Raw genomic sequence first — 25,296 nt, 5'->3', positions numbered from 1 at the left:
AAATCTTTCATAGCTTGTTCCATCTTTTCTTGCCGAGTAAGTTCTTCTACTAATGTACCTTCTATTCACTCATCCTGATTAGCATATTGTTCTACTTCAGGGATCCTATGATGTGTGTAAGTTGACAGACGGTTTCTTACTTTTCTGTCACTTATAAAGCTATTAGGGTCATATGGCACCCACCTGAAGCTTTTCTTCAATTTAAGGTCTTCCCCTAATATCTTGTCAGCATCTTCCCATGCTTCCCTCTTGTTAATGATAAAAGGGCCTAGCTGGTTTTTTATTCTTAGTTGAGCCTTTTTCTTTACATTGCAAAAGTGAGTTAAATCTGCATTGATTAGTTGCTTGAAATATTCCAATGCAAAGAGTCTCATGGGCACATACTTGGGCAGCTTATAAGGGCACAGTTCACAGCCATATATCCTGATTTCAGTGTGATCCTGGTAGAAGTACCAGTCACCTATCTTGTAGTGTTTGGAGAGCTGTAAAATCTTCCTTATGTCACCAGAGATCCTAGGAGGAGGAGCTCCTATCAATAGAGTGGAGGCTGGATGTATAAACAAGTCAATGAATTCAGAGTAGGTATAAGGGGATTCACCAATTCTGTGGAAGACAGAGGTCCAAAAGATCACAAACCTCCTCTCTCCTTTGGAATCCAATTTCCTGATGGGAAATAAAAAAATGTCTAGGTGGTAATACAATAGTAGATGGTATATGAAACTTGTGTATTTAAACACTCCTTCTCTTTCCAAATTCATAAATTGAGCATGGATTTTGTCAGCAATGAAAGAGGCATAGTCATACTTAATAGCAGGGGGTTGTCCTGGAGTAAAGGTGGATAACAGAACCAGGACCATCTCATCCACATATTCACTGGACTTGAATCCCAAAATCACTGATATCATGTTAAGAATAATTCTTCCAGTCTCATTGAACGAGACATATAAATAAGGAGGTGGGCCTTGGGGCTGGCACTTTGGTTTCATGAATAACTTGGCAATCCGGGTTATTTCTGCATTGGATAGTTGAGAGCCTTTCTCAAGCAAAAATCCCATGGAAAGAGGAGCAAGAGGCTGAACTGGATGAAAGTGTAGCATCTCATTGATAGACTTAACAGTTATGTAAAAGAGAACAGTTTGTGATGGGGTCATAACTGCTTTATTGACAGGGTCATAATTGGCACAACAATGGCGAACAATATCTGGGAACACATTGACTGAGGGAAGGTAATACCTGGGGAGATTGGATTCCCATATTCCATAGATATCAGAGTTTTTCAGATGACTGTTTCTGATTAGGCAGAAAGTATGAAGATGATTTTGGCAACCAAGCAGATCTTTTATTTGGAAATCTCTGTGGGCCAAGGGTAAATGATTCTAGTCCATATGAGGTGCATTGAGGGGCGTTACACTGAGGGCCACAGGGGCTTCCATCTTTAGTTATCTGTGTTTTTAATTGGAGGTTGAATTTCTGTGGAAAAAAGGACAAAAGAGCAGTTCTAGATAGGTTGGTATGGCAATTACGAACTGTTTCAGCTTGAATTTTGCTCCTATAGGTATAATTTGCAGAGGAAAATCAAAAATACTGATTCGGGAGGTGAGACGAGGTAAATACTTGTATTTTGGAGGCGTACGAGTGTAATTTGCAGGTTGACTGACGAGTTGAGGAGCTGGATGCTGGACTTTGCTTGGTCGGGTGGCAGACTGGAGCTTCTGCAGTTGCTTGGATGTAGTTTGCATGCAACAGTCTCACGAAAACAACGAGTAAAATGGGCGAAAATGACAGTTTTTACGAGTTTTTTTAACAAAAATTGGCTTCGCGGGGATTTTTTTCGCTTTTCGGTCGGATGACATCATCGGGACATGACGTTTTGTCGTGATGTGGGGTATGAATGCTGATGTGGAGGTGACATGGCGATGACGTCAGTGGGCGGGGTCAGCGAGAAGGCAGTAAGCGGTATTGGCCCGCACCACTTATGCGCTAAGGTGGTTTCAGGAGGGGGGCCGCGATCATGGTGGGAGGACGCCGCGTGTCCCAGGTACGGTAGCAATACCACCGGCTCGCCAGGTGGTAAACTACGGATGAAGGGGAGTGTGCGCGATATGATCTGGAGCCATCCGATGGGAGGGCGCCAATCGAATGGTCGATATTCTTTGGAGGCGACGAAGGGTTACAGCGCAGGGCCCATACAACATATTTAGGGTTTTATATTACATCGGGGTCATTTATCATTGGTTTGCAAGGTTGCGGGATTGTGATTAGGTTTGTTAATTAATGTGAGGTTAATTAACTCCTTATGAGCGCAGGGGACGGTTCTTAATGTATTTCAGATAAATCATTAATTCCCGATGAGCAGCGTTATGATTCATAATAAAATCGGGGCAGGATTTTAATGTTTGGGGGTTATTATTTATTTATATAATAGGGGGGAAGGGAAATTTATAATGGATTTATATAATAATGTTAGTAGTTAATATGGGTTTATGAAAAGGCGCCAAGCTATAAAGTTTGATAACTTACGCTCAGGGAACAAAAGGATTTTTGCATAAGAAATGTGGATTCTTTGCCTAAAGCAAGAATGTTATTTTTCTCAATTTTCCTCAAACTTTTTTCATGAAAGGGAGTGATTTAAGAGTATTGAGTAGATCTCAATCTCCTTGGGGAGAGGTTAGTAAGCGATTTTGGGAGAAGGGTGAAGGGAAGTTAGACATGCATCACTTAATTTGTAGCCAAACAATTGCCATTGTACTTATGATAACAACAAGATGAACCTCTTGAGAAACAAAAAATAATGATAAGTATGCTTCTGCAACACCAAAACTACCTACCCAACCTATTATACCTAACATTTTCTTCTTCTTCTTACATGTGTGCACTTAGACTAGCAAACCCTTACAATTTTGCTTTTCCTTTCATGGAAATCCTATCTAATTCTGCCCTTATTTCTTCCAAGGGCTCAGATTTAACTGTTGAGTTCCTTCGTTTCTCTACCCATCTGTTTATCTGCCAAGATTGAACTGTTTGGACAGATTTTATTCTCTCTCTAAAACAAGAAATTCAAACATGAACTGGCCAAGATTAAGCTATTTGGACATCCACCAACTGTGGCAAGAGTCAACTAACTGCACAAGATGAGATTCTTTGTAAAAATAGAATAGTAGTGGCATTTTGGACTAGCATATTTTCATGGTTCTTTTCTTTGGGGTTCATTTCTTTCTTTTTTGACCATTTCATTCTTTTTTCCCTTTGATCTTTCTTTTAGGGCATACCCTCTTTTCATTTTTTAATTTCTGATCTTTTCAAAATATGGAAACCTTTGCAGCAGGGAAATGATGAACATATTTGGGATTTTAACCAGTCAATCATGAAATATGACACCTATTGGTATAGGAGTATAACACATTCAAAAGGGTTAAAGGAGAAACAGAATCATTGTTCACTATGCTGAGAATGAAAAAAATGGAGAGTAAATTTGATTCACCCATTGATACAGTCATGGTTGAGTTCAAGGAGTTGGAGTTGTGTTGCACAGAAATAACGGAGGTATCCTTTTCTCGAGGTATATGTCCCAACCTTCAAATTCTCAGGATAAAGGGTTGTAAGAAATTGGTGGAGATTGGAGCATTGCCAACAACACTAATAACTCTGGATTTAAGGTGTTGTCGTGCATTGGGTGAAATAAAAGGGCTATCATGTGTTCTTGCAAAACTTGAAGAGTTGGACATAAGAGGGTGTAATAATACTAGCAATTGCACCACATGTTGCAATGAGAACGCCATAAGGCAAGAGCGTAGGAAAAAGAGAAGATGCAAGTCAAAATTCTATGCAATTTTTGTGAGAAAAACTTTCAAATTTAAATTTTGCATAAAATAGTTATATCATGAAATATAATTGCAAGATGGATTCACTACTAAAATCACCACTAGTCTAATGGTTACAAATTCATTGCTGAATCCGTCTTGGATCTAGATTTCCAAAAGCTCTCAATTTAATTCGGAGCCGAATGACCACAAGTATTTTTCGAAATTTGTGCTTATCCACTGAATTTTTCTGAGCTAAAGACTCTAGGAGATTCCTTAAATATCGTAATCTGAACGTGTTTAAGTTCATATTATTTAGTGTTACAGATTTCAGATAGTTTCGTGAATCTTTAGTTGAGAATTTATGTTCTCTGGTCTGGAAAAGCAGAGCATAAGGTGTTTGATTTCTAATGGCTGACTACTGATGCAAAAATTGTTTAGGCGAATAGGCATTTACTATGCATAGAACTCCTGGCACAGGAACCTTTTTGCACATTTCGGTGAAATAGACTGTAAAATCAAAGGAAATGACAATTGAAGCCGAGTCTTCTTCGTTTTCTTTCAGAAATCCTCGCGTTAGCCAATGTTATGAGCAGGAAAACGTGTTCCCTTCTTCTGCTCAGGTAAAGCCAATCGGCTTTCTGAAAACACAGGAGAAAACTGATCCTTTTCATGCTCTGTACAAGGTCTCGATTGGAGACACCCCTTACGGTAGAGCCAAGCACCTTCAGGTGAACTATTTTGTCGGATGTTTCTTAGAACACGCTATTTTATTCATACCTTCTGTGTGAAATATCAAATTAATTGAAATTTTTAGGATACAGCTCATGGAAAAGGGTCTTGCTGGCGCGATTGAAAATTGGTGCAACCAACTCCTTATCGAAATTTATCCATGTAGAACCCTGATAAAGTGGTGAGCAACATTCATTAGAAATGATTCAAATGATAATATTAACAAGATTTCATAATGTAGTTAATGCTTTACGAATTCCCACTTACCAGCAGCTGGTGAGTTGTGAGAATTCACTGACTATACATCATACAAATGATAATGTAAGGATTCAAGAAGATTTCTGAATGTACATTTTCACAGTTTATATGTATTGTTTTTTTTTCAAACTGTGCAATAAGTTTTTGTCTAATTTGTTAGGTAACCACATTACCTGTGAATCTCATTAGCATTGAACAACCGAGAATAATATAGTGTTGGAATTCTCAGCGATTCTATTGTGTTAATGATTAAGTGTTTATTACAAACATTGCAATTTTTCAACAAAATGTCAAGAATGTTAGTGTAGTAAAGGTGTTTTCACATCCACTACTTCAGAAGCAGGAGGTGGGTGCTGATTTTCTTCTCCTTCTGCTACTATGGCTATATATGGTTCTTCGTCAGAGGATACTTTGATCTGGGTAGCATCGTCTTGGCTTTTGCCCCACAGAAAAAGGTAGAGACCAATGAATATAAGAATCACGCCCATCAAACTATTCTAGTGCAGGAAACTCAAGCATTTTAGTTAATTAATTTTGCAAATTTTAATTTTGTAAATTTGTAGGTAGAATGAGAGAAGAAATAATAAATTTAATGTAAATTGTTAGGGTAGTTCTGGTAAACTTGATTTAGTCGAGTTATAAGTAGTTTTCTGGCTCCAACCTATGGTTTGGCCCATGATATTCCTGTGGAATATAACCTATTTAAAAGCCAAAAGCCTCCATGTTAATTTCTTTCACTTATGGAGTCTTTATGTTTTTAAACAGGCTATATTCCACATGAATACCATTTACAAAATTATGGGTTCTCATGAACCCCAAAACAGCTGATAACTTTACCTAATCAAATTTACTTGAACCACTCTAATAGAAATTGAAGACTTGAGAATATACTATATTCCATATGAATACCATGGACAAAACCATAGATTCTCATTAGCCCAAAAACAACTAATAACTTTATCTAATCAAGTTTAAGTTTACCTGAACCACTCTAACACAAATTGAATATTTGAGAATATAACAAACCACCGAATTGAATATTTGAGAATATAACAAAGCACCCACCTTCCCAGACACAGCGTGTCTCCTAGAACTATAGATGATAAAATTGTTGACCACACGGTAGACAATGGGTTGAATACTGTAACGAATACTAGCCCTCGTTTTTGCAAACACCATAACTGTAATGGAAATGCCATTGCATTGAATATGATTCCCCTGCCAAATTGAATTAATCTTCCACAAATCAGCTTAACCACGTAACAAAAATTTAAGTTATTCATGGCTAGGAAAATTGAGGAAGAACATCATTCATGTATGTAGACTTACTGCAGGGACCACAGTGAAAATCCCAGCCCTATCCAGTATCCATGATGTTGGAATGATGCGTCTGTCAAGAATGGCTATTAGGAGAGCAGTTTGGATGGAGCCTAGAATGGCAGTAATTGATGTAAGGGATAGTGTGGCTGGAAACTTCTTCAATGTCTCAACCTGCACATGAAATTATAATCATACATTTGATTGGGTGGCGAGCTCTGAAACTTCTAAATACAGAAAAGGGTTATAATTGGGTATCAATTTCATATGCAAGGTGGTAGGGAATCATATGGAATTTTTCTGAGCTGAAGACTCTAGGAGATTCCTTAAAGACCGTAATTTGAATGCATTTAAGTTCATATTATTTAGTGTTACAGATTTCAGACAGTTTCGTGAATCTTTAGTTGAGAATTTATGTTCTCTGGTTTGGAAAAGCAGAGCATAAGGTGTTTGATTTCTAATGGCCAACTACTGATGCAAAAATTGTTTAGGCGAACAAGCGTTTATTGTGCATAGAACTCCTAGCATAGGAACCTTTTTGCACACTTTGGTGAAATAAACTGTAAAATCAAAGGAAATGACAATCGAAGCCGAGTCTTCTCCGTTTTCTTCCAGAAATCCTCGCATTAGCCAGTGCTATGAGTAGGAAAACCCATTTCCTGCTTCTGCTCAGGAAAAGCCAATCGACTTCCTCAAAACACAGGAGAAAACTAATACTTTTCATGCTCTATACAAGGTCCCGATTGGAGACACCCTTACAGTAGAGCCAGGCACCTTCAGGTGAACTATTTTGTCGGATGTTTCTTAGAACATTTCTGCAAACACCATAACTGTAATGGAAATTCCATTGCATTGAATATGATTCCCTACCAAATTGAATTAATCTTCCACAAATCAACTTAACCACCTAACAAAAATTTAAGTTATTCATGGCTGGGAAAATTGAGGAAGAACATCATTCATGTATGTAGACTTACTACAGTGACCACAGTCAAAATCCCAGCCCTATCCAGTATCCATGATGTTGGAATGATGCCTCTGTCAAGAATGGCTATTAGGAGAGCAGTTTGGATGGAGCCTAGAATGGCAGTAATTGATGTAAGGGATAGTGTTGCTGGAAACTTATTCAATGTCTCAACCTGCACATGAAATTATAATCATACATTTGATTGGGTGGGGAGCTCTGAAACTTCTAAATACAGAAAAGGGTTATAATTGGGTATCAATTTAATATGCAAGGTGGTAGGGAGACCTGCAATATCATGGTAGTGGATAACATTATTACTGCTGAGATCAAGTAAATACACCCTCTAATCTAGTTGCCTGAATCTCCCTCGTGTAGAATGGTTTCCACTAGGTGTACTGTATTAGTGTTGGAAACTGATGTTGATTGTCCCCACAGAGGCCAGAGTTGGGCTAGAGTAGGACCTTGAAGGAAACTCATAGCCATTGCTCCACCCACACAAATTACAGTTCCCAGAATTTTGGCTCTGCTGCGAATACACATAACGTCTACTTTCTCCATCCTACACATTTGACACTCACATTAGATTCTAGTCATAATAAATCTAAATGATATAATCAACTCCAAATGAAAGCATCAAATATGTGAGCAATTATAAGCTCAAAATAATTTGTTGACCATTAGTAACCTAAATCAAAATAAATTGTTCAGAGTTTCATTTCATTAACCTAAATGAAAGAATCTCCTCCAAATTTCAACTATGTGAACAGTTATAATCTCCTTCCAGTTTAAACAGTTATAAGACAAACAATAGAAAATCTTTTAGCTTTTTAATAACTTCAACTACATGTAACTGCAATCATTAACATTCACTACCAAAATACTGTTGAGATTGCAACAAGATGATGGAGCTTAGTGAAAAGAGTCGCCTTCACTAAGTGGGCCCGCAGGCTATTTTTGGCGCAAGTCTATTTTTAGACTATGTCTATTTTTAGACATATGGATCATGTCTATGTTTATGGATGATTGATCAAGTTGGGAAAAATAGATGGACTTCTGTTTTTGATGAAAGTGTGAGTGATCACAGTGTGAGTGATCAAGTCTATTTTTAGACTGGCTGTCAAAAATAGAAAAGTCAAATATTATTATCTCACAATAATATTTGGACTATAAACTTAATCTTATTCTCTTGGAGCACTTCAGTTTGAGCTACAGAAGTGGCACATGCAGCTGTCAGAAGGAAATTCGTTTTTCTTATGAGTCAGTTGAGTTGTTGCATGCATGACTTCAGTTAGAACTCAAGTGAGTTGAGTTTAGTGGACTGGAGGTACAGTTGATGGAGTTGTGTTCAGTTTAACTTAGTTAAACTGGTTGTAGTTAGTCTAACTGCAGATAGACTAATGATGAGTTTTTAAACTAATTATTAACTCATAATACAACTAAAGAATACATCAGTTAACTCAGTTGCATGTCAGTGCATGTTCAGTTCAACAGGGACAGGTGGTAGAGAATCAGATTGCTATCAGTTGTGACTATAGTTGTGCACCAGATCTTGCACAATCAAGGGATTGAGTATGCCAATGAGTTTGCTCACGTATTTGGCCTGCATTTTAGCCTTTGCTCACGTCCACAAAGAGTGAGTGACTATTTTGCAGGTGAAAATCGAGTTTGGGAAGCAATTCTCATCAGTTCTTGAGCAGGTATTGAGCAGTGGAGGCAGGCAAGCAGCGGGGGAGATTTGGAGATCAAATCTGAGCTGTATTGTGTGTAACAGAAGGGCATGGTACTGGATTTCTTGTGATAAGCATTGTACTTTGTAATGTTACATGATTCAATCAATATAATATACAGATAGTTGGGGTTTTTAGCGAGATGCTTTCCTCGGGATACATACTGTGTTTATGAGTTTGATTGATGCTTCTATGTGTGCCTGTGGATGTTTCTGCTTCTGTAAATTGATGATCAACGTAGAGGAGATTATGTATTATACATGTTCCGCTTAAATTGTATGATCAGGATAATCTCTGTTGAATATGTGTTAAATTATTCAAAATTTCTACATGGTATCAGAGCTAGATGATTTGTAGAAAAAAAGTTTCTACATGGTACCGGAGCAGCTTGATTTGTAGAAGAGATTTTTACAGGATATCGAGCGAGGATTGATCATCAGATCTACTATTCAGGAAGTGTTTACATTCTATTTCTTCAGGCAGAGTCTGTAATCGAGCCAGGTAGCCTCTGGATTCATCCTTCCTTTGGAAGGTGAAATATCCGGTAAAAGCCCATACAGTCAATCTCTGTACGAGAAATATTTTGTTCTCACGAATTCTAGATCGGAAGCAGTTGAGTTGGTTGCTGGTGGAATTCGAATTTTGCAGCAGTGTTGTTGAAAATGTCTTTCAACGGATTGCAAATGTTATTCCAAAGCAAGAGCGACCTGGCGCTCAAGGATAAACTCAATAACAATAAAGGTGAGAATGGATCTTCATCAAAGGTAGCTGATGAAGAGAATTGTGCTTTGGCTGCCAAAGCAAAGAAAGGGAAGAACAAGAAAGCTTCTCAGTCTGGTGCGAAAGGCAAGAAGCAGGATATGTCCAAGGTGAAGTGTTTTCACTGTCACCAGCATGGACACTATGCCACAAATTGTCCGCAGAAGAAGAAGAACAAGCAAGCTGCTGGATCTGCAGGGGGAGAGGCCTTAGCTTCTCAGTTTGAGCTTGATTTTTCATTGATCGCATGCTTGGTTTCAAGTGTGATGGGATCAGTGTGGTTCCTGGACAGTGGTGCGTCTTTTCACATGACGAGAGATAGAGATTTGTTCTCTGATCTGGAGGACAAAGATCTTGGAGTGCACATCGAGATGGGCGATGATGGTAGATACAGTGCGACTGTATCGGTACCATTTCCTTTGAGAGGGAGTCTGGTAAACCCTTTGTATTGAAGGAATTCATGCATGTTCCAGGATTGAAGAAGAATCTCATCTCAGTGGCGATGTTAGAAGACAAGGGGTATGATGTTGTTTTCAGCGAGGGAAAGGCCTTCCTGCGCAGCAAGACAACTGGTGAGACCCGGAAGATAGGGGTTCGAGTGAGGAACCTTTATCAGTTGCATGTAGATGGATGCGCAGCAATGGCAGGCAAGGCAGAAGGATTGGTGAGCGGGATGATGGCGAGTTGTGGCACAGGAGATTGGGTCACCTTCACCATGGAGCCTTGAAGATACTGCAGCAGATCACTACAGGGCTTCCTAAAGGCACACTTGCGCAGTCAGATCAGTGCAAGGGGTGTACTTTGGGGAAGTTTGTGAAAGCCACCTTTCACGAGAAGGATAGTCGCGCCACGACGATCCTTGAGAGAATTCACACAGACGTGTGTGGACTTTTCTCAGTTGCTTCGACAGCAAAACACAGGTATTATGTGATTTTTGTTGATGATTTCTCTCGTAAGTGTTGGATCTTCTTCATGCAGAAGAAGAGTGAGACATATTCAAAGTTCTGTGAATTCAAAGCACTGGTCGAGAAGGAGTCGGGGAAGAAGGTGAAGGCTCTTAGGAGCGATAATGGTGGTGAATACATCTCGGACGAGTTCAAGGATTTCTGCAAGGCAGAAGGGATTCGTAGAGAGCTCATAGCTCCCCATAACCCACAGCAGAACGGGGTAGCTGAGCGGAAGAACAGAACGATTGTGGGTGCTGCACGGGCAATGTTGCATGATTAGGGCCTACCCCTTCACTTGTGGGCGGAAGCATGCAATACAGCAGTTTATGTGCAGAACCGTTGTCCTCATAGGATACTTGGCATGAGTACACCCGAGGAGGCTTATTCTGGTAAGAAGCCTGATCTTTCTCATTTGAGGATTTTTGGTGCTAACGTTTACATGCATGTGACGAAGGATGCCAGAAAGAAGTTGGAGCCGACTGCAGAGGTTGGGATATTTGTGGGGTACACTGATACGCCCCACAACTATCGTGTGTATTTGCCAGACAGTGGTAAAACTGTTGTGCGACGGGATATAAAATTTCAGGAGGAGAAAGCCATGAAGTGTTCGCTTGAGAGGGAGCTACACTTGCATACAGATGAGGAGCTATTAGTTCCTAAGGATGAGCTTCAGGACATGGATTAGCCACAGGACGAGGTTCATGGAGTGGAAGAGACCACTCATGCAGCGCCAACCATCAGAGGGCGAAAGCGCTTGACAGAAGCTGAGCGACTGGCTCAAGATGCAGAGAAAGTTGTAGGACCACCTACAGCCCAACGCAGGCAAAGACAGTCACCTGATCGGTACACTGGATACATGGCTCTTATGAGCAAGTGTGTTGTGACTGAGCCATCCTCTTTCGAGGAAGCTGTGGAGGATCCCGCATGGGTAGACGCCATGGTGGAAGACTATGATTCTATTGTCAGAAACAGTGCATGGGAGATTGTTCCTAGACCGGAAGGGAAATCAGTGGTGGGTTCGAGATGGATCTATAAAGTTAAGCAGGCAGCTGACGGGAGTGTGGAGAAGTATAAGGCAAGATTTGTTGCCCGAGGCTTTTCACAGATTGAGGGGATCGATTATGAGGAGACCTTTGCACCTATCGCAAGGTATTCTTCCATACGGACGATTCTTGCTCTCTCAGCGCAGATGGGATGGCACATTCATCAGATGGATGTGAAGACTACGTTCCTCAACGGAGTCATTGAGGAGGAGGTGTACATTGAGCAACCCGAAGGCTTTGAAGTCTTCAGCAGCGAGTCGCATGTGTGCAGGCTCAAGAGAGCGCTGTATGGGTTGAAGCAAGCACCACGTGCTTGGTACACACGGATAGACAGCTATTTCACAGGACTTGGATTCTCCAAGAGCGAGGCGGATCCGAACCTATACCAGATTGTGGTGGAGGGTAAGTTGCTTATCATTGTACTGTATGTTGATGATTTGATTCTAACGGGTGATGAGCTGTTGATACTGTCATGCAAGAAGGATCTTGCTACAGAGTTTGAGATGAAGGATTTGGGCCTCCTTCACTATTTCCTAGGATTGGAAATATGGCAGCGCAGTGGTGGACTGTTTGTTTCTCAGGGCAAGTATGCTCGGGAGATACTAGAGAAGTTCAACATGCATGGCTGCAAGCCTGTTGATACTCCTCTTCCTGGAGGTTGGAGGAAGGAGGATGCCACTTCGGGAGAAGAAGTGGATGCCACTGTTTATCGACAGTTGGTGGGGTCGCTGATGTATTTGGTCAATACACGACCTGATATATGCTATGCAGTTAACCAGCTTTCACAAGCTATGGTTAAGCCTACCAAGCTCTTCTGGAAGGCGGGCAAGCATGTATTGAGCCACTTGAGAGGCACATCGGGATATGTTTCTTGGTACAGGCAGGAGGATGCAGAGTGGGTAGGGAGCCCAACAGACAGAAAGAGCACATCAGGAGGGGTCTTCAGTATCGGATCGACAGTAGTTTCTTGGTACAGCAGGAAGCAGAGATCTGTGTGGATGAGGATGATCTTGGTCGGGTTTTTCGGGTCCAAGGACATCAGGTACCATCATATCAGAGATTGTGTGCAGCGGAGGATCATGTTACTTTCGTACATTCCAATGGAGGATCAAGATGCTGATATTCTGACGAAGGCTCTCACCAGGAGCAAATTCGAGTACCACCGAGGCAGGATAGGGGTTGCTGATAATCCATATCATGTCGAGAGAGGGAGTGTTGAGATTGCAACAAGATGATGGAGCTTAGTGAAAAGAGTCGCCTTCACTAAGTGGGCCGCAAGCTATTTTTGGCGCAAGTCTATTTTTAGACATATGGATCATGTCTATGTTTATGGATGATTGATCAAGTTGGGAAAAATAGATGGACTTCTGTTTTTGATGAAAGTGTGAGTGATCACAGTGTGAGTGATCAAGTCTATTTTTAGACTGGCTGTCAAAAATAGAAAAGTCAAATATTATTATCTCACAATAATATTTGGACTATAAACTTAATCTTATTCTCTTGGAGCACTTCAGTTTGAGCTACAGAAGTGGCACATGCAGCTGTCAGAAGGAAATTCGTTTTTCTTATGAGTCAGTTGAGTTGTTGCATGCATGACTTCAGTTAGAACTCAAGTGAGTTGAGTTTAGTGGACTGGAGGTACAGTTGATGGAGTTGTGTTCAGTTTAACTTAGTTAAACTGGTTGTAGTTAGTCTAACTGCAGATAGACTAATGATGAGTTGTTAAACTAATTATTAACTCATAATACAACTAAAGAATACATCAGTTAACTCAGTTGCATGTCAGTGCATGTTCAGTTCAACAGGGACAGGTGGTAGAGAATCAGATTGCTATCAGTTGTGACTATAGTTGTGCACCAGATCTTGCACAATCAAGGGATTGAGTATGCCAATGAGTTTGCTCACGTATTTGCCCCGCATTTTAGCCTTTGCTCACGTCCACAAAGAGTGAGTGACTATTTTGCAGGTGAAAATCGAGTTTGGGAAGCAATTCTCATCAGTTCTTGAGCAGGTATTGAGCAGTGGAGGCAGGCAAGCAGCGGGGGAGATTTGGAGATCAAATCTGAGCTGTATTGTGTGTAACAGAAGGGCATGGTACTGGATTTCTTGTGATAAGCATTGTACTTTGTAATGTTACATGATTCAATCAATATAATATACAGATAGTTGGGGTTTTTAGCGAGATGCTTTCCCCGGGATACATACTGTGTTTATGAGTTTGATTGATGCTTCTATGTGTGCCTGTGGATGTTTCTGCTTCTGTAAATTGATGATCAACGTAGAGGAGATTATGTATTATACATGTTCCGCTTAAATTGTATGATCAGGATAATCTCTGTTGAATATGTGTTAAATTATTCAAAATTTCTACAAATACAAACGATTTATATTTCATTAACCACACATTCAAAGTGAGCGTTGAGTTCCTGATTAACCACACATTCATGCAAACGATTCATATTTGATTAACCACACATTCAAATGATTAACAACAGATTCAAAGTGAGTGTTGAGTTCCTGATTAACCACACATTCATGCAAACTATTCATATCTGATTAACCACACATTCATGCAAACTATTCATATCTGATTAACCACACATTCAAAGCACATTCATGCTAATTAACCACACATTCAAAGCACATTCATGCAAATGATTCATCACTCAATGAAGAGTTAAGGTTTATAGCCACTCACTTATGGATCAAAAGCATGATGACTTAGTAAACTCTTAGCTGTTGGATGTAAAAAACAGGATTCAAGTCTATTCTACATGTTAATGGGTATTTCTATCAATCCAATACATAGTTGAAGTTTATAAACACCACTAATGGATCAAAAGCAGTTACACATGCCAAGGGGAATCAAGTGCCATATATTTCAACTCAAAATCTCTGATCAACAAACTTTGTATTTCAGAGCTTTTCAACTGCAACTGGGAAAAGCTGCTGTAGTAGAAAATATTTCCCCTCTTTATATTTGGTGACTCACTACAGCGTAAAGAGCAAACTCCATTGGTGTTGCAGGGCTTCAAATCTGAGGAAAAGAGTCAGACAAATGAGCAAATGATTTGGACAACAGATCTGAGGATCCCATGCTTTCATCCATAATGATTTAATTTCTGCATCACTGAATTTGTAATGAAAGAAACTCAAATCTGTATCAACATTCTGGAGATAAGCCCATCTGATCTGCAAGTCATTCATTGTGCTCTCAAACGATTTGCAGTCGCGAGAGAAGAGGAAGAGGAAACAATAGAGTGGTTGAAGGATTTAGGGGATCCTAACAGTGATCTGATGGATTGGGCGAGGGAAGAGGCAATGGCTGCCTTCACCTGCCCTCTTTTGGGGATGTTCCTCCTCGAATGAGTAGCAGTAGCTGTAGGCATCTTGGTATTTATGTTTTGGACTGAATTCAATGGATTAAGCGGTTAAGGAAGATAACAAGCAGTGAATGCTTGAAATATTGAATGAACGGAGTGCAGAAGCAAGGGAGAGAGGGTTTAGAGAAATGAGATGATAACGAGTATTTAAGCCTTTTTTAGACTTTACCCTACTCTGCTAACTAGCACACCCTTCACATGCTAGGCTGCATTACAAATAAGTCAGAGTGCAGAGGATAAATTGAGGAAGTAGTCTGCAAGCCCTTGGTGATTGTTTTTAGCTTTGATTATTCTGTTCATGAAATAAACTAGCATAGATTTAGATTTATTAACACTGAGAATATTATTCAATGACATTGAATATTGACCTCATTTTATTTAATAATCATGGACATCTTCCCCACGCTTGCTGTAGAGCAGCTACCTTTTCTGTGTACAATGTTAAAGAAAATGCAGATTACTTTGCAAAAACACTCAAATTGCATGAATTTTAATTCACAAAAGACCAAAACCTCTGTTATTTTAGTACTAAGTTCAATCCAAGTAAAACCCAGATTTATTACCAAACCAACCTGGGCTATAATTAGCACAAACTCATTTGAGGGTTTAGGGAATCTTAAGTTGATGTCACACTTGGGTTTGAATGGGCTTGTAATAATGTCTATATATTCAATGCACCTTTATGTACAATCTAGATTCCATACATCATTACATAGGCACATTCCTATAAAAGATTTCATATCTCATTTCCCCTCCAAACTTTAGACTGCGCCTTGTTTCTCTCCCTTGTAACTTCATTTCCATCCATTCCAATTTCATTTTAACACAACTCACATGCAAAATATTACAAATAAATTTCCACACTTAATTTACATATTGCAAATCCTAACAAAATATACATTTTGCAGGTTCATTACTGCTTCTTCAGGTCTTCGATGCCTCCAACAAATTTTGATGCAACTTCAAATATGGGATGACAACCACAATGTTCTTCAGAATAATATATTTCTTCTCTAACCTCTTCCATTACAATTTACTACTTGTATTTTCCAACTGAAACTTGAAAAATGATGTTTCAAGATCAAATACCATTTTGATAGTTTATGTCTTTACAACCAATTCATTATCAATGGGTTTTAACATATTTTTTTTAACAAAATCAATTTATTTTAATGAATATATTATATGTTTTAAATATATCTTGATATTAATTAAATTTTTCATTTAAATAATGAATTATTAAATAACCCTATCCAAATCGATATGGATACCCAGTTGTTGGTTGCGTGGATTCATTTGTTTACCTTCACCTTCAACTAGGCAATCTTTCTCCAGATACAAAGGTGTTTAAACAACTTCAATGGCTATTTATGACTATTTTTATTCCATTTTATAGCCACTTTAACCCCCGAATAGGGTTTTAGGCATGCTTCCTCAATTGAAACCCTTGCTTTAAAAAATGCCAATTCACATTTCAATATTCCTCCATGCTCTATGCCTTACGGCATTTCCTTTGCAACATTAGGTACAAATGCTAGTTATTTATTTACCATACCTTTTGAGTAAGTATAAAAAGAGGTTTTATTTATTTACCATACCTCCACTTTATTTATATTTTTATTTGTTTACACCCTTGCATGTATATAAAGTGATTTATGGAGTAAATATAAAAAATGTTTTACTAATTTACCATACCTCTTTTATAAATATGGTATTTGGCCCATAGGATTCACTTAAATAAAACCTATTCTTGAAAATTAGGGCGAATGAAAGGTTGTATCTCCTAATTTCAAGGGCTAAATTTACCTTTTCTACCCTCTCCCTTAAAATAAGGTGGGCTATTTGAGGCGATTTGTAAAAATGTACTATGATACAAAATATTCGCCCACTAAAAATTTAAAACCCCTTAATTCCCCCAAAGGGCGAACATTCGCCCCTAAAATTTTCCATGGGCTTAATGATGCAAGGCTTATCCAATGTGAAATGGTCATTATTTATAAAATTAACTCTAAATATGGACCTCTTATTGAAAACATATATAACATTATAATGGTCATTATTTACATTTTTATAACATTAACTATAAATATGGACTTTTTATTGAAAATATATATAACATTTTTGACGTGTATAAGGAGGGATTTACTATGATGGAATATTGGATGAAGTGAGTGATAGTTAAGACATTAATAGCGTGCAAGGATAGTTAGCATGTTGAGAAATAAACCAACATATATCTATAGGGATTTAACATGAGCTTCAAATTTCTTCATGTGCAAACTTCTTTAGAGTGCAAAATACAATGTGTTATTTTCATTGTTTAAATTGTATTTTTGAATGTTATGTAAAGTATATATAGTACTAAATAAATGTTTTAACCATAAAAAACTTATTTTATTTTATGACATATACGTAATTTTTTAAAACAATATATAATATATACATTAAAATATTGTATTTTAACAAAAAAAAATTATATAAAAATATATGAAGTTGATATCGACATTCACACATTCTTTTTTACTTCTAATTACTTTACAATATATTCATATTTTTTTTTATTATAGCGAACATTATTTTTCTATTTAAAGCATAATTTTTTATTTTTATTTTAAAGGGCCACGTGTTAGCTAGCTAGACTGACATACTGACAAAATTACAAGTATAGAAAATCCTATAGATTCACAAGTTAATGCAATCTGCTAAAGCAAGAGACAAGAATCTATTTCTACTCTTTACAACAGAAGCCCATAAACATCGAGCAAACAATAATCAATACAGGAAGATAATCAAAGGCACATAACACAATAAATATCCGAAGAAAGCTACAACTCAAAACCCCACTATTTGTTTTGTATTAATCTGGAAAATCAATATGATATTACAATGCGTGTTCTCTCTAGAACAATCCCAGCACTCAACAAATTCAATCTCCAACTCATAAGCAAGCTCAAAGACAAAGCTTAGCCTCTTCACAAGCTCTCCAAGTCTCTATTCCAATACGCTCTTGGTCAAAAAAGTTGGATAAATACAATATGCTCTGCTCAACCTTGAGCTTAACCTGCACAAATATTTCCTATCCTCCCCCTGATGACTTCCTTTGGCCAATACTTAGCCAAATTTCCAAGCCTCCAAGCTTCTAATTCTTTGCACAATTCTTGAGAGAAACTTGTATTTAAAGGGAAATTCCTCAGTTTTTGAATGCATGCACTGTTAGTGCAACTAGAACTGGGTCTTTCTCAGAATTGACATGTATGAGTTTCTGATGAGGGAATATTCAGTCAACTGGAGTAGCACTAGTTGAGTGCACTAATGCATCAACTCACTGTTAACTCACTATTAGTTCCTCAAACAGTTTGGAACTAATTTAACTTGACTTAACTCAATAAATTGAGTTAACTAATTACCACCCATACTTAACTCATCCTGGACCCCTATAGTATAGGGAGAACATATACATGATTTCAAGAAGACTTCCAACTCGAAATTCGTAAGCTAATTAAGTTTAATAAACTTAATTAGTTATTTACAAGTTGCTATGAGAATAGAATTTGATTTTAATTCTCACTTTAATTCAAGACTAATTAAACTCGAATTTCTGGATTCTATTTTTATCATTTCTTATTGTTATTTTCAACAACAAATCCCTGATACTGGGTTGTAGAATGAACCTCTTACCTCAATGAAAATAAAATTAAAAATTATATTTTTAAATAAAATTTTATTTTATTTTATTTTTGGTAGAATTAATTAGATATAATTATTTAAGAAATTTAAAATAGTAATTTATCAAAAAAATTTCATTATACCTATTTACCATCAATCCAAAATTCTATAATTCTATAAATATCTTTAAATTAATTATTATTAAATAAATAATTAAAATTAAAATTATTAATATATTTATTATAATACATGTGTCCTTATTAATTTGAAAATGGTTATGAGTTAACCTGTCTAATCATAATTTTATGGGGAATTTATTTGGCAAGCTGAAAATGTATATGTAAGTACAAGAACTCAGATTCAAATTCCCATGTTACTTAGCCACGGCAATGTACCCGGCTCTGCAATTCACCTAAAAGTTATAGGGGTTAGCTGGCCAGTTCATCTAGACATTAAAAAAAAATTATGTCTGATTATTAATACGGTTCCAAAAATGATTATGGATAAATATATTCAATAATGAATGTAGTTGTCTATAATGCGACTTTTTGAAAATCTTTTTGGTAGATTTTTCCGGTCAAAATCCGGCAGCAATTTATTGGAATAGCAAGTTTGATAGCTAGTTTCTGCACAATCAAAGAGTCCTAGGGGTTTTCTAGGGTGCTGAATCCAAATATACAGTGAAAAAATCATTTTAACTGCAACAAATCAAGATTTAAACTCAATTTCTTCTGCCGGATTCCGTCACCGAAATCTCCAAAAAATCGCATTATAGACAACTCCTGAATGAATTCCATTCTATGAAAAAACGGTTTGTTATCCTTTTCTAAGTGATTTCAATTGTAATAAGGCATATTCAAAAAAACATATTGACTTATTATAACAAGGCTTGAAGTGTAAACCCCCTAAATAGAGTCCATGTAATTTTGCTAATTTAACTCTTTTATTATATGTAGCTTGCTGGTTGTTAGATAAACTTTTGATTTTATGGTAACCTTGGAAACTTTTGATCTTGGTCCATATTACTCAACAAATCTTACCAATTATATAATGGTTTTATAGTACTAAATTTTTAATTTTACTTAACCAGTTTTACCAATTATTACCATTTATATAATGGTTTTCTGTCGTTTCTCCTTTCGTTGCTATTTTGCATAGCAGAGTTTGAGGACGAAAAAATGAAAATAGTGGGACCTGTGACAGTCGAGCAGCAATTGTAGAGTCCGAATATTTCAAAAATCAAGTCATAAATTTAGCTAGCGGCACAGTAGAAGCACAAAAATCTGCTTCAACAGACCAATCGCAAGTAATTGCAAGCCAGTTGTTTCTGCAAAAGATTAAAAATGCATCACGTTACGTTAGCAGGATCGCAGTATTCCATAATACTGTCATCATTGTTATTAAAACCCCACCTGCTGCAAATGTGTTGATTTTGAGTACTCTCATCGTTTTGTTAAATTACAGCATTCTTTCCACACTTTCTGACTAATTTTCACAGTTTTAGTTTAAAAAAAATCCAGAAAATTTTACTTGACTATATTTGAAAAAAATTTACCGTGTAACAAACAATTTGTCCATCAAATTTCATCCCTATCTAATTCTATCCCTTTACAACAAATACAGAATGAGATTCGTGGATCCAACCTGTTGGTGCCTCTGTGCATTCACTGCATAAATTTCTGGTACCCAGCGATGGGTGAAGGAACAAAAGCAATACGTATCATTTGAAGCGAATTAAATAAAGGTGTGTGCAGGAAGAAACGACCACTCGGAACAATAAAGTCGTCGGCGCTGACAGGTTGTAGTGGCTTCCAAAGGTTCACAATCCTGCAAGCTAATATGACTGGAAACGCGGAGAAAGTTAAGATAGGTAAATTCACGCACTTCCAAATTTGAATGAGACGCGTAGTTGCTTTGAAAACCGAGCCCAAAACTGTTACTTTTGCCGACTGAAACCAACCACAACGGAGACGATTATGGGAGGGTTGATTAAGACCGCTTTAAAATTGAGGGCTGATTCATTGACTGTCTTAAATGGAGGGTTGATTAAGTTTAAAACTGAGGGTTGATTGATTTACAGTCTTAAAGGGAGGGTTGATTAAGATTTTTTTAAATGAAATTTTTATAATGTTGGTCTAAGGATCTCTGTAGTGTTAATAAGAGAAATCTCACCATATAAATATAAAACCTAGGGAAATAAAGCTTAACTATAAAACGGAGGGAAAGAAAGACTTAACATTTCAAAATAAAAAGTTTTGGCTGAATCTTTGGGATATGAAGTGTGCAGAAGTTTTTTTTAAGGTATGATGTTTTAAGTGAACACTTTACTAATTATCAGGGACAGAGTAATAAAATGGTCTTTGATGATGCTTGAAGTATCCACCCAAAATATTAGACAAAGAAAACTTATGCATAGTTCATATCCTAAAGATTCAATCAATATAAATAATTGTAGAAATCTCTACTCTCTGTAAAACTTTTTTAAAAATACTAAATTAATCATATATATATTAATTAAATTTGAATATGTTTTCAAAGGGTAAATTTATATATCAATTTTAATTTTAATGTATCATCATGTTGTAATTTATTTTGAATGTCTTTTCATAGAGTAAATTAATGGGTAGCTATGTAATTTTTTATTTATTTTTAAATAAAAAGGGTTTGCCAATCAATTTTAGTCCTAGGCTATTAGAAAATTAATTAAATCATTTAATTTTTTCAATAATTGTTATATTTTTTTTATTTATTTTTTTTTTTGGTTATTCATAGAGTATAAAAAAATACAATGTATATTGTTATATACTATTTTCAGATTTTTACATTTACAAACTGCCTATGATTTTGTACAATAAATTATACTTCCAAAACTAAAATTGTCTGGCATAAAAAGGCTACAAATTTCACTTAACTTAGTAATGATATGTATGTACAACCAGTATAAAATTGTATAGTGAATGAGTACATATTGCCATTAGATAAAAAGGGTGTTGTCTTTAGTGCGACATTTTGGAAGTATTTTGGTTGGATTTTTAGGGTCTAATTTCTCTAAAATCTAGTAGGAATTCATCAAAATCACAAGTTTGATTAGTAAACCCTACACAATAAAAGTGCCCTAAGGGTTTTCCAGGGTGCTAAATCTATATATAGAGTCAAAAAACTAGTTTAAATAACACAAATCATGATTTCACCACAAATTTTTACACTAGACTCCTGCATGGGAAACTCCAAAAAATCGCACTAAAGACAATGCCCATAAAAAATAATTGATTGTTTTGGAACACAATTGATCTGAATTGGATCCATGAAGAATAATCAAAGTGCCATGATTGTATCAAATCAGGACAGACTTCGAAATTATGGGTAAAGAGCAATCAGAAAAACCTCTGGATAGTGGCATTTTGCAGCCAGCAAGGAGCGACGAGGACTTCGGTCAAAGCGCGTTGACCGAGGCCCATGGAGATTGCGCAAGAAGGCAAACTAGCACTTGGGAAGCCCGGATCGGGAAACAGAAGGCATTTCTAATCACGCATCGCTGGGAAAAACCCCTTGAAAAGGAAAGACCCCAAGCGCCCGGTTGCATGGGAAGCCGGGAAACCGTGGGGAAAGCGCTAAGGCGAGAGGCAAGACCCGCGCTCCAAAACCGACAGTATATATCGGAGGCATCCTTGGCCAATAACCGAATTTGGAGAAAAACGAGCGATTCCATTCAGTGCCCGATGCGTGTCCAGCGGATAAGAGAGAAAACCGCTACTCATCGCGCACTAACAGTCGAGCAAGTCAACCGCGCAAAATGAGCAAATGTCGTAGGATCTGGGGGCTCCAGATCTGACGATGGAGATTGTGCCCGATGAAGGAACCGAATTCGACAGGGGATTAAGCCGCGACGCATAAGAATTTGACGTCCGATTTGACCGCCGAGTTGGCGGATGAGTCATTCCACAGTGTAACTGAAACTACCAAACCGTTGAGGATGAGCTGGCGCAGTTCGTGAGAGGACAAGTGGCCACTCCCTGTGAGATGTTGGTGAAGACGCAGAGGCAGGGAACTCCAAGCGAACAACAACAGGTGAACCGAAGGGGCAGAAGAGGAAGTGAACAGTCATGAGACAAATTGGCTTTAAGCCATGAACAACCAGAGAGCAGAAGAGGAGAAGAAAGGAAGAGAACAAAGACAGAGAAAGCGAGAGAGAAGACAGTAAAGCAAGAAGCAGAAAACAGAGAGCCGAGCTGACTATAGGTAACATCAAGCAGACAGAAGGCTGGAGAGGTCCAAGCCATCCCTATGAGGATATCTGTTGGGAATTGAGTACCACATTGGGCTCCTCCCATTAAAGACCAAAGAGGTCAGGATTTGGAAAGGAAAAGAGTTTGTGCACTCCAGTGGCTTGGGGAATCCAAGAACCACCCTACCAAACATTCTCTATTTTAGGAGACTCAAATTGATCTCCCCATTGTAATTCTCTGCTTTAAAGACACAATAAAAGAAAGCCACCACTGAGAGCTGGATCGAAGATGTAGCCCTAGAGAATAGGGTGAACTCCTTATTAATTGTTGTGTTCTTGCATTTGTTTACTGTGTTTTCCATTTTCTGGTGTCTGTGTATTTTGCAATTTGATCGATCCGTTACCTAAAACTAGCTATGAAAAAAAAAATGTTACGACTTTAAGCGTTGACCAATAACCTGTGAAAAATAGTTTTGTGATACAGTTGGCCAATAAAAAAGTGTTTGAGTCTTGTAGAGCTAAACCAATTTTACTCTTTGCTCTGTGCATCTGTAGAGTCAACATGCTAATTAGCTGGAATTTAGTTTATAAGTGCTATGGGAATGGGGTGTATTCGTCGGATAAAGTTGTCATCAAAGATTCAGAATTAAAGCACTCTTTGATAGCTTGTTTGCAAGTTTGTTATATTTTTGGTAACTAAGTTAGAATTTGATATTTTGAAAATAATTTGTTGTTTCTTTTATTTTGAGTTTACAGGTTAGATTTGTTGTTTCTTTTATTTTGAGTTTACATGTTAGATTTAGGATTTTTAATTGTGTATAACTTGTTGAAAACACATTTGGACTCACCAAGAATTCTAATATATCTCATATTTTTTAATTTAGCTAAAGTCTAAGAGCAGCTAAATTACTATCATCTCTACTTTGGCCTTAGTCCCAGAGCCTAGACCAATTCTGAAGTGAACTGATTTGGTTCTTGGCGGCTTTATCAATGCCCCTCCCCTACAAATATTGCCTTGAGCTACGCTATCAAAGAAACCTAAAGCGAGATCTTGAGGGATATCAGGATATTGGATTCTTCTACTGATTGTAGAGTTCTGGAGAGGGATGCATGAGAAATGATTTTGGAGGATTGAAGAATGATGACAATATTTTTATTTATAAAAATAACTTTATTTCTAAGCGGCCAAATACCCGAAGTGACAAAAATAAATAGGAAAACACTAGAGAGTTTAAATCAAGTTAATGAATTGTTTTTATATTTTGAGCTTAATGCAATTTCTTAAATAAATTAGATGATTTATTTAAGCTTGAAATATAAAAACAATGCTTTAACTTGACTCAGAATCTCTACCGATCTACCCATTTTCCAAATTTAAAAAATAAATAAATAAACTAACTTGAAAATGTAGCTATCGAAATAGCATATCGTGCTGGAACTTGGACTAATGGGTTAAATAATCGGAGAAGCGTGTCGTCAGGTGCTTTTATTCATTAGCAGGGTATCTTGCTGCAAGGCAGACAGATCCAATGTTCTCGCTGAACTCTTCAATAGCCGAAAACGGATGCAATGATCTCGCTACCGCTAGATATTTTTGTGATCATTAAATGGATGATAGATGTTTTTAACCCTCTCCTCAAATCTATATGACAAAGTAAAATGAATTTTTAGTTTTAATTTTTAATATAAATGAGAGGGATCTCATACTTACATTTAGTTCAGTGTTGTTTATTATTAAAAAAAATTAGTTGTTTATACCGAGAATTTTTTTAGAAGTTTTTCTAGTTTAATTTTTCTAAAATCCAGCAAGAATTTATTGAAATTACAAATTTGATACTTACACAATCGAAGTGCCCTAGGGGGTTTTCACAGCTGTGAATCCATATATACAGTAAAAAAACCTAGTTTAAATAACACAAAACAAGATTTCACCTTAAAATTTTCCACCTGATTCCACACCAGAAAGTTGAAAAAATTACACTAAAAACAACTCCTTAAAAACATTTTATTTTTTTACATAAATCAAACAAAATTAATTTGTTATTAATTTCTCTAATTTTACATTTATAATATAGATTTTTTTTATTTTTTTTAAGCCATTCACTAATAGTAAGGTGATTTGATTTTATTGCACTATATACACCATTTGTTTTCTCTAATTTTTAATATTAAGAAATCATTTAAAAAACAAAACAATATTGACAAATCATTAAAAGAAAATTAGAAATTTTTCTTATTAGTTGTTTTCTAAGTTTTGAGAATGATGCCCTAACCATATAGTTGAATTTGAGGATATGTTGACATTACAATCAATACATTTATAACATCATGCTCTAAGCAATCCATTACCCTCCCAACACCACTTATATTGACAAAGATTTTAATCAAGTTTCTTTGTCGCTTCTATATACTCCATAAACAATGTAGTGCCATGGTTTGTGACTTGTAACCACAAATCTTCAAATTTATTAA

General features: G+C 37.0%; 1 protein-coding gene across 1 annotated transcript; it reads right to left on the bottom strand.

The window, feature by feature from the left end:
- Positions 1-5,089: 5,089 nt before the first annotated feature.
- Positions 5,090-7,632, bottom strand: LOC149141733 (auxin-induced protein 5NG4-like). The gene is made up of 4 exons (XM_089451316.1): positions 7,579-7,632; positions 6,120-6,281; positions 5,856-6,008; positions 5,090-5,287 (listed from the first exon to the last, which is right to left on the bottom strand). The coding sequence occupies exons 1-4, from the start codon at positions 7,630-7,632 to the stop codon at positions 5,090-5,092; spliced, it is 567 nt and encodes a 188-aa protein (XP_089307442.1).
- Between the last annotated feature and the right edge of the window lie 17,664 nt (positions 7,633-25,296).

The sequence above is a fragment of the Pinus tabuliformis genome, chromosome X (genome assembly GCF_031772625.1).
Source record: "Pinus tabuliformis cultivar Carrire ecotype Pingquan chromosome X, CPIR1, whole genome shotgun sequence".
NCBI classification, from domain to species: domain Eukaryota; kingdom Viridiplantae; phylum Streptophyta; class Pinopsida; order Pinales; family Pinaceae; genus Pinus; species Pinus tabuliformis.
Note: the sequence above shows the minus strand (reverse complement) of the source record. Positions and strands in the feature narration are given on the sequence as shown.